At 36.5% G+C, this 11,029-nt stretch overlaps 1 protein-coding gene across 2 annotated transcripts in view; it reads right to left on the bottom strand.

The window, feature by feature from the left end:
- TMEM50A (transmembrane protein 50A) overlaps nucleotides 1-10,689 on the bottom strand; it is a 12,497-nt gene extending 1,808 nt beyond the window's left edge. Inside the window, exons 1-6 of one of the 2 annotated variants that reach the window (XM_006777524.2) lie at nucleotides 10,667-10,685; nucleotides 9,047-9,151; nucleotides 8,216-8,328; nucleotides 4,962-5,029; nucleotides 2,253-2,345; nucleotides 462-522 (exon numbers count right to left, since the gene is read on the bottom strand). In XM_006777524.2, the coding sequence (XP_006777587.1) occupies nucleotides 462-522; nucleotides 2,253-2,345; nucleotides 4,962-5,029; nucleotides 8,216-8,328; nucleotides 9,047-9,139 (428 nt within the window). In that variant the 5' untranslated portion in view covers nucleotides 9,140-9,151; nucleotides 10,667-10,685. Of the gene's footprint in view, nucleotides 1-461; nucleotides 523-2,252; nucleotides 2,346-4,961; nucleotides 5,030-8,215; nucleotides 8,329-9,046; nucleotides 9,152-10,666 lie in introns of both variants that reach the window. The other variant, XM_015557304.1, reaches the window with a different exon arrangement.
- Between the last annotated feature and the right edge of the window lie 340 nt (nucleotides 10,690-11,029).

Here is an 11,029-nt window from a genome sequence, read left to right on the forward strand (position 1 = left end):
CTTGCCTGCACTCTCTCGCAGTCTGGGACCCCTCGGGGCATGTCCACCTGCCGGCTTAGGCCCGCTCTCTAGAGGGTCAGGCCTAAGTTGGCAGTTAGACACCCCTCTGGCAGCCCAGGAGCCCTTGGGGGATGTCCACCTGTCAGCTTAGGCCTGTTCCCTGGCTTATGGCTGAGCAGACCTCCCCCTGTGGTAGCACACTGACCACCAGGGGGCAGTTCCTGCATTGAGCATCTGCCCCCTGGTGGTCAGTGCATGTCATAGTGACTGGTCGTTCCCAGTTGTTTTGCCTTTAGGGTCAATTTGCATATTACCCTTTTATTATATAGGATGATAATAACATGGAGAGGCACTGAACAGGGGTAAATAAAGCAACTAAATATATAAATGACATAAAAGAAACTATTATTAAAAAAGCATTAAAAGGAAAAGATAGGATGAAAAATACAAAACAAACTTACCCAAAAAAGATGAAGGCATTTTGGAAAAATACAGCAATTCCAGGGTATACTACGGCTTTTTCTGTAAAAATAATAATAACATACTAATGTTAATGTAAAGTAATAATAACAATTATAGAGGTTTATCATCTCAAAACATTTTAGTTTCTGATAATCTGATGCATATCAGTTTTCCTAATATAACTGACTTTGATGGTAACTATGGTTGGTTTGAGTATTAAATGACATAATACATGACAGAGTCTAGTATTGGTTTAGTAGTTGACAGATCCCTTCATTCATTTAATAAATACTGACTACATACTATGTTTGACACTGTTTAATGTGCTGAGGAACATCCAACCGGCGTGGCTCAGTGGTTGAGTGTTGACCCAGGAACTAAGAGGTTACCATTTTGATTCCTGCTCAGGGCATATACCTGGGTTGTGGGCTCAATCCCCAGTAAGGGGCAGGCAGAAGGCAGCCGACCAATGATTCTCTCTCATCACTGATGTTGCTATTTCTCTCTCCCTTTCCCTTCCTCTCTGAAGTCAATAAAATAAAATAAAAAATAGAATGGCTCATAAAGATCCTGTAGAAAGGCAACTTTATAAAACTATAGATCTGCTACTAATGATTCTCAAAGCATAACCTGGTTCCAAAAACCTTTTGGAAAGAAATCTTAAAATTCTATGATATAAACACATTCCTATATAAAGGAACTCTGTATTAATAGTTGTATCTGGGAAAGAAGAATTATCAGTAATTTTATAATCTTCTTTAAGCTCTTTTATAGTCTCAGTTTTCTATAATGAACAAGTACTATGCAATTCAAATAAAAAAAGTAATTTTTTTTCTTTCTAATATGATGGTGACAAAGATTTTGTAGCAGCAAAAGAACCATATTATGTAACATGCAATAGCAGGCTTCAAAAGTTTATTTATACTATAATTATAACTACATAAAAAACAGAAGAGAACAAAGAAAATGTACCAAAATATTTAAGAGCAGTAAGATTATTATAATTAAAAAAAAGATTATTATAATTTTTTTCTATTTTTTTTTTTTTACATTTTTGGCAACATGATTTTAATAATAAACATATAAACAAAATAAAGATATAAATATTTTAAAATGCCTATCATTCTTATCTGTAAGACTCAAAAAGATTTTAATAAAAATTCAGGAAACTCATGATTTTAGTTTAAGAATCACATTTTGTTCAAAGAAGGGTTAGATTATATCTCTGCTAGTCCAGTTTCTACAAATCATTAGTATTGTATTTTTACTATGATAAACATAGTCAATTTTACTTGGAACATTACGTGGTTTTGCATATTTTTCTGATATCCCTCAGGCGAAATTGCAGCCAAGAATCTAAGAGCAGGCCTTTATCTGAGCTTGCCTTAAACTGGCCTCATGTAACTGATGCACATGAAATGTTAATTTACTTTGCTATCTAAAAGGAAATGATGTCATTATCAGAAATTTATTAGCTCAATAAATTCTAATTCTAGGATATTAGAGTTTTGCATGGATATTATTCAGCAATTCAAAACCTGCCAACTAGCTGGAGAACATATATATTCTGCTTTTGAGGTTTTTGGAAGCCAAAGAATAGCAAGCTATGTCCTATTCCTTCCAAGATACTAAAAACATCCAAACAAAACAAAATACTGATAGGGAGAGGGGAGTTCCTAGGCAAAAATGTATTGCTAGTAGCTGGCCTAGCTTAATGAAAAAAATAACCAACTTTAATGCTCAATTTCAGTATTCCATTGAAGTAAAATATAAGCTGTGCTCTCTCTTACCTTTAGCAACATAACCACCAAAGAGAATCCACATAGATGCAATCAGAGAGCCAAAGGCCAACATGAAACCAATGAACAGCCAAATGCGAGCACCTTAAAAGAATTAACATTTTACCAGAATTGTTTTTCATATGGCAGCAGTCAATTCAATTAACTTTTCAAAAACTCAAACAGAAAAAATGTGTAGTTATCATTAAAGTCTAAAAAAGACCAGATGTGTTGCGTATCTTTCAACAGTGAAGATGTGGGCCTTTTTCTTGTTGGCTGATCTGTGTATTTTAAGTGCCTGTATTTACTTTCCCTAAATATCTACACTAAGAAAAAATGTCCTCCACTGTCCAATAAAAATCTTACAAAATATGTTTCACCGTATTTAGACTCATTTTTCATATATTTTTAGAAATTGTGCTGCAAAATTTAAAGTCCTCTAAGAGAACTTTCAAACAAAAAGATAGGTATACTTACAAAAGATTCATATTCAGTGATATCTGAATCTAAACACTATCGTATTTCACTTTCAGGGAAGTTTGGCAGCAAAATAAATACATATTTATTGTGGCTGGCACTTAGAAAAGCTGCATTAAAATTATGTTAATAGAGGAAGACTTAAATCATATTTAGATAATATTTATGAAGATCTGCTATAAAATCATTACACTGCCTAAAATGAACTCCAAGCTGAGTTTATTTAATTAGCATGGCAAATAGAATGCTATATATTTCTTATTTAATATACAAACATAAAATAATAGTTATGAAATAAGCTGTTACTCATACATGTGATATTAAAACACACACACACACACACACACACACACACACAACAAATACAACTGTCTCTGAACAACCCCAAAGCTATGCTAGCTAACAAATTTTATTTAAAGATGCAATGGCCATATTCCTCTAGTCTTAGTTCTAGCTATTATTGTCTTCCTAGAGGCCGGGTGCACAAAATTCGTGTACGGGTAGGGTCCCTAGACCTGGCCGGCGATCAGGACCTTCTGGCTGCCAGCTGGGGCCTTCCTTCATTCTGTGCTACCCCCTGGTGGTCAGTGCACGTCATACTGAGCAATTGAACTCCCGGTCTCCTGGTTGACTCCCAAGGGGACACTTTGCATATTAGCCTTTTATCTACACTAATAAAACAGAAACATGCAAATTGGTGTCACTCTGCTACACCCACCAGCCAATCAGGATGAGTATGCAAATTAACCCAACAAAGATGGTGGTTAATTTGCATATACAGGTGCAGAGCAAAAACTGAAGACGACTGAAGCCTCACTGCTGTGGCCGGAGCGGCTCGAGGCTTGGCTTCTCCGCTGTGGCCAGACCAAAGGCCTGGGTCCCGGGTGCCGGAGGAAAACCAGTGCCGGCAGCCAGGGGAAGGAAGGCCTATTGTGCGAATCTTCATGCAACTGGCCTCTAGTGTATATAGAAGATTATTATCAACACTAACTACTAACATTCACCTATTCCTTTAGTTTATAAAGTTATGGTAGGTACATGTTTCTGGATCTCTTCTACTTAACACATTATATGCGGGAAACGTATTTATACGTTCTACCAGTGTAGTAGAGCGCGGGACACGTATTAATACGTTTTTTATAGACTAGCGGTAGACTGCAGGTAACGTATAAATATGTAAACTAAAGTTATCGTAATTTTACTGAACGTTGCCATTTGCGCAAAAAATTAGCAAAAATAGCCCGCGCCACCTGTTAGCGTGCGATAAAAACTACTCACAAACAATGTGTTAAATTCATCTACGAAGACAGTGAACGAACCAAAGAGAGATCATAGCTGACTAGTGGTTTCTCCTATCTATAATAATAAAAGCACAATATGCTAATTAGACCAGGCATCCTTCCTCCTGGATAAAGCCACAGCAGGCATGGGGTGGGGCTAAAGCCCTTGCATGATTTTGTGCATCAGGCCTCTCGTTTCATTATACAAACAACAAAAAACCTTGCAATTTGCCTACATCCAAGTTTATTTCTGTATGGATGTAATACACTCAGTTTACCATTTACATTGCTTAATAAATATTTGTCCCCTCAATTCTTTGAGCAAACTGGACTCTAGAAACTGCCACACATGTCCTGTATCCTGCTTACCTTGGGTGCATGGCAATGGAGTCTAGGGGATATGATTTCCTCAGCTGAGACGGAAGGGCCTGGATGAACCCACACCCTAAAATTCTATTATTATATTCAGTATGAAAGATAAAAAGAAGTTCTGGAGGTGGGCTGCACAACAATGTGAATATACTAACACTGCTAACTACATTTAGAAATGGTTAAGATGGCAAATTTTATGTTGTGTATTTTAAAACAGACACTAAAACCTATGATTCTAAACCATTTCAAAATGCTAGTTCAATCAAATAAGGTTGGCAAAAAAGAGAAGAAAATTTATATGGGATAGCTGGAAAGTAAGGTAAGTTCTATTTTGCATATACATTCGTTATATACTGTTCTTTATTGTGTACATTTATATCTACATTATTGTACAGGGTTATATATTCAAAACTGCATATTCTGTACTTTAAAGCTAAATCTAACCAAATGCAACTTTTACCTTATGCCTTGGAACCTGTAACTTCTGCTCTAAATACACCTTCATTCTATTCCTGATCTGGAGTTATATATATTCTCCATATATATTCTCATTTTAAGGACGCATAGTAAGACATTATTTGTACCTATTTACCTGTTTGACCCAGGCAACCTTCACTGTAACTATCTCCTCGGACTTGTCCATTCGATACTGCATTAATCCTGTATAAATAAAACCAAGAAATCAGGGTTTCCGACGCCAGGAGGAGACTATCCATGACATCAGATTATCAGATACAATAAGCTAGAGTTCCTCAAATTTAAGCTTAGGCCTCATGAGTCTAGAGCAGCCGTGGGCAAACTACGGCCCGCGGGCCAGATCCGGCCCGTTTGAAATGAATAAAACTATTGAAAAAAAAGACCGTACCCTTTTATGTAATGATGTTTACTTTGAATTTATATTAGTTCACACAAACACTCCATCCATGCTTTTGTTCCGGCCCTCCAGTCCAGTTTAAGAACCCACTGTGGCCCTCGAGTCAAAAAGTTTGCCCACCCCAGGTCTAGAGTAATGGGTTCGTATGATCTTAAGTAAGTCCCTTCAACCAGATATGCTCTAAAGCAGCAGTTACAGTCACAAGACTGGCAGAATCAGCCATCACCTGGGAACACATTAGAAAGAAAACTCCCAGCCCCATCTAAACTTATGAAGCAAAACTCTGGGAATGCAGCTTAGCAATCTGAGTTTTAACAGGTCCTTTAGAGGATTCTGATGCTTTTTAAAATGTGAGAGTGAAATTCTCAAAATAGTCATTATACCTCAATAAAAAAATTTTATCTTGCTAAGACTAGAATAATCTTTAGCTTGGTCCCATCTAGTTTTCCATTTGTACATATCAGACATACTCAACACAAAGAGAATCAAGGGGTAAAATCTTTTTTCACTTCCTGATAGATTTTCCAAACATAAAGTCTCACTGACTTTCATAGAGTACCACTCTAGACTGAGATAGCCTTGCCTTCTTTAGAAGTATCCTTTAAAAAATGTTTAAATGTCATGGGAAAATGTTCGCAATATTTCGAGTTAAAAAGTTAAACATTATATACATTTAGCACACACACATATACCACTAGAATATAAGCTTCATGAAGGCAGGAGCTCTGTCTATCTTGTTTCCCATTTTTATTTTCAGTGTCTAACACAGGGCTTAACACATGGTAGGTGCTCAATAAATGTATTGAATATTTGAACCCTAATTTTTTTCTCAATAATATAGTCTTAATTTATTCATTCAAATCTAAATTTTAGTTTGTTTGTTTTTGTTAATCCTCACTTGAGGATACTTTTCCATTGATTTTGAGAGAGAGTGGAAGGGAGAGAGAGAGAGACAGAGGCAGAGAAACATTGATGTGAGAGAGACATCGATTGGTTGCCTCCCTCAAGGGCCCTGACCAGGGCTGGGGATAGAGCCTGCAACCAAGGTATGTGCCTTCATAGGAATCGAACCAGGAACCCTCCAGTCCCTGGGCTGACACTCTAACCACTGAGAAGGACTCAAATCTAAGTTTTAGAATGATCAAAATACTCATAATTATTTTCAATGACATTAACTAAATTACTTGGTACATAAAATAGATATATTTTATTTTTTAATATATTTTTATTGATTTCAGAGAGGAAGGAAGAGGGAGAGAGAGATAGAAACATCAATGATGAGAGAGAATTATTGATCGGCTGCCTCCTGCACGTCCCCTACTGGGGATCAAGTCAGCAAGCCAGGCATGTGCCCTGACCAGGAATCAAATCTGCGAGCTCCTGGTTCACAGGTCGATGCTCAACCACTGAGCCACCCAGGCCAGGAAAATAGATATATTTTAAAACAAGCTTCATATTTTTAAAAATGTAGATGTTCCTGTGTTAGTGGTTCTTAGCTCTTGTTTTTCCTTGCTGAGCCATTTGAATAAAATTCACAATTTTCTATTAGATAGCCATGACCCCGTCTTGTCAGTCTTAACTATTCAGCTCATTCTTAAACAATCTCTATTTGTTCTCTGATATTACTAGTTTTATATGTAATCTCAAACTTACATAAAAGCTACAAGTACTTTAAATTTTTGACCCTGAATATTTTAAGTTGTCAACGTGATGACCCACAATCCCAGGAACTGTACTTCTACAAACAAGGCATACAATTATACGTATTTCCCACAAACAAGACAGTTCTAAAGAACCACAATACAACCATCAAAAGCAGGAAATGAGCAATGATTCATTACCATTTAATCTTCAGACCTCATTCAAGTTCCCCAACTGTCCCAATAATGCTCCCCCCCCCACCCCAATAATGCTCTTAACAGCAAAAGAATCCTGTCCAGAATCATGAGGTATATTTTATTCTAATGTCTCTCTAGTCTCCTCAGTCTGGAACAGTCTTCAGTCTTCTTTAGCTTTTATTACCTTAGCCCTTCACTCCAATCTTACTGATCTCCATGCCATAGAGTCTTGGTACTTGCTGCTGTCTGAAACAATCCTCTCTTATATGTACATCCCCATGATAAGTTCCTTCATTTCTACAAGTCTTTGCTCAAAACCCACCTTCTTAGTGAGGCATTCCTTGACTTGGTATGAAATCTCTACACGCTCTGTTGCCATTTTATATCTCCCTGCTCTGATTTTCTCGCTAGTGCTTACCGTTAAATAACATGCTATGTATTTATTTCTCTTTTGTTACTATCTGCCTCATTCATTAGAGTATGAATTCCAAAAAAGGCAAGGATTTTCCTGATTTATTCACTACTCTATTTCCTGTTTCCACAGCAGAGTCTGGAACTATAAAACCTTAATAAATATTTGGTAGATGAACAAACAAACCCTTAGACAAAGTACTACATGGTTTCTGACCTAAAAGTAATGTTATATGCCCTAACCGGTTTGGCTCAGTGGATAGAGCATCGGCCTTGCGGACTCAAGGGTCCCAGGTTCGATTCCGGTCAAGGGCATGTACCTTGGTTGCGGGCACATCCCCAGTGGGGAGTGTGCAGCAGGCAGCTGATTGGTGTTTCTCTCTTATCAATGTTTCTAACTCTCTATCCCTTTCCCTTCCTCTCTGTAAAAAATCAATAAAATATATTTTAAAAAAAAAGTAATGTTATAAACATTGATAGAATAGAAATAGGACAGCTGAGAGAAGCTGGGAGATAGAAGTGGAAGAGAAGAGGTAAAAGGAAGAATAGAAAAGAGGGCTGTGGCTTTTCTTTATAAGTCCTCAACTGTTTGACTTTTAAACGATGCCCAATCTGTTAATTTCACAACATTTCAAAAATTTGTGATAATCTACTCAACTATGTGTAAAACATTTTTATTTTGTGACAACCTACGTCATTAGTGTCACTGACAATGACACTTACATTAGGAAGGCGATGGTTGCTATAACGCCACAGGCATGGTATGAATGGTTGAACTCATCCATAGTGGGGTAAATGACAGCTGCATCTATGATAATCCACCAGCCTGTAAAAAACTAAAACAAACAAAAAAGGTGATTATCAAGGAGAAATTTCATATATAACTGGCGCAAAAGAAAGCAAGGTATTAAAGTGAAGGAATCCCTTCAATGAATTTCCAATTTTTCTTAAATGTTCCAGCAATTTCTTACATGTACTGACACATGGTTTAATATCTAATTAAATATTAGATACCCTTAAATCTGACAGCAATGAATATTAACATAAACTTCTTTTCTAAGTCTACTTTAGTCAATATTTATATTTTCATAATAAAGCCTATAATCTTACTTTGTGAACTAGAAATCAGTTACAATATCTCAAGGAGGAGAAAGAAGTAAAATGATTCAGATTCCAACTGACAAAAGGAATGGCCTGCTGCTGATATAAGCCTCCAGAAAGATATACGTATTGAAAAATGAAACAAAACTTCCAAGTAATATGGAGAATAATTATTGTTGATAGAATTTTAGCTATTCTCTTGACACTGTGAATAAGTAATGGCTGCAGTTTTGCTTTTCCTTTTGATTAATTATGGTGCAGTCTGAAGATGGTTTCAGGTAGGATGCTAAAGTCAATTCAACACCACAAAATAATTTATTTTACTTTAATCTGGTTCTGGATATTATCAAGGGCAAATATATAATGAAAAACATTTAAAACAGCATACAGAATTTAAAACATAAAAACAAACACACCAAAACAGTGACAACCCAAATTATCAGTGACACTTACTAGAACACCAGCAGCAATGGAAGCAATAGTATTGCGTTTTTCCCCCCAATCAATGCATTCTGAGCATCTCAAGCCTTCTAGAAATCCAGACATTTTTTCAGGTCACTTAAAAAAAACAAAGACAAACAATTAAATAAAGCGCTTCTATTTACTTGTTTCAAACCTGACTTATGTTCTTAGAAAATAATTAATAGCTCAGAAATAACTTAATAAAAGTGAAGTTACAAATATAGTTGATCCTTTAACACAAGAGGGTTTAGGGGAACCCAACACTCACGCAGTGGAAAATCTGAGGATAACTTTTTGATTCCTCAAAAACTTAACTACAGTCCCTCAGTAAAGGGGGGGGGGGGGGGAAGCAAGATTGGTTCCAGGATCTCCAACGATAATCAAAAACCAAGGATGTTCAAGTCCCTTATATAAAACTAGAGGCCTGATGCATGAAATTCGTGCAAGAGTAGGCCTTCCTTCCCCCAGCTGCCGGCACCCAGGACCCGGGCTTCCCTCGCAGCCTGGGCTTCCTCGGTAAGGACATCCAGAAGGACATCCGGTCTAATCAGCATACTACGCTTTTATTATTATAGATAGTGTAGAACAATGCATACAGGAGGTCCTCTACATCTGTGGATTCCTGGGATGGGAAACCCCAGGATGCCGAGGTCTGTATATTTATTGAAAAAAATCCGCCTATAAGTGGACCTGCACAGTTCAAACCATGTTATGCACAGTTCAACTGTACTGTAGTTTGGCTACATACACTTCTTCAGAACATTCAATTTAACTTTTGATAAACTTCCACATTATAACTTTGGAAAATAAAATTTGGATTCATTTATTTTCCCTTTTATTCTATTTAGTATTTTTCTTAATTTAAAAGATGGCTTTGGCTTGCATTTATAAAATAAGTAAGTCCTGAGGAGGGATATAATATACAGTGAATAATACTGCATTGTATTATTTGAAAGTTGCTAAGAGAGTACATTTTGAAAGTTCTCATCACAAGAAAAATTTTGTAACTATGTGGTGATGGATGTTAGACTTATTCTGGTGTTCATTTTGCAATATATAAGCATACCCAACCATTATATTGTATACCATTATGTTGTATACCACTATTTTGTATACCATAAACTAATGTTACATTTCAATTATACCTCAATAAAAAGATCTTTTTGGTATATTTAAGTAATCTGAACAAAGGTGGATAGCCAAGTATTTAAAATTTTTATGATTATTAATTTTAATTCTAAGTTATCACATGATTTTGATATGTACAGTCCAGGAACACTAACATAGTGGAGAGAGAAATGATAAACTTAGGCTTCGAGTTAAAGCATGCAGTCAGATGAAAAATATTTCTCTTAGGAATTTATACATTTTATTTAAAATGTGTTTCTTCACATTCAGATTAAGAAATTAAACACTGCACTGCAGGTCTTCTACTCATATCACTTCATTATTTTTTCCTTCTCCAAGCCTGGCTTTTGGTGTAATTTCTACAAAAAGAACACCCATTTCATTTTGATATCTCCATCTCTGATTCTAACAGCTATTTTCCAGCCAAAAGAAAGGACAACATTGAAATTAATAGTCGGACGTAAAAATCCACTGCTAAATTACCACAGTTGACCAGGTTACATAAAACATTCCTCCGAGGCCTGGCCGGTTTGGCTCAGTGGATAGAGCGCCGGCCTGCGGACTCAAGGGTCCCGGTCCGATTCCGGTCAAGGGCATGTGCCTTGGTTGCAGGCACATCCCCAGTAGGGGGTGTGCAGGAGGCAGCTGATCGATGTTTCTGACTCTCTATCCCTCTCCCTTCCTCTCTGTAAAAAATCAATAAAATATATTTTTAAAAAACCTGATGTCCTAATAAAGAGCAATGAATCCAACTGCACCGTCCCCACTTAAAATTAAATATTAAAAACTGCGATATGACCAGGGCTAATAAGCCTTTAATTTTGAAAATTCACTTGTTTTACTCTC

This window comes from Myotis davidii, unplaced genomic scaffold (genome assembly GCF_000327345.1).
Source record: "Myotis davidii unplaced genomic scaffold, ASM32734v1 scaffold149, whole genome shotgun sequence".
NCBI classification, from domain to species: Eukaryota; Metazoa; Chordata; class Mammalia; order Chiroptera; family Vespertilionidae; genus Myotis; species Myotis davidii.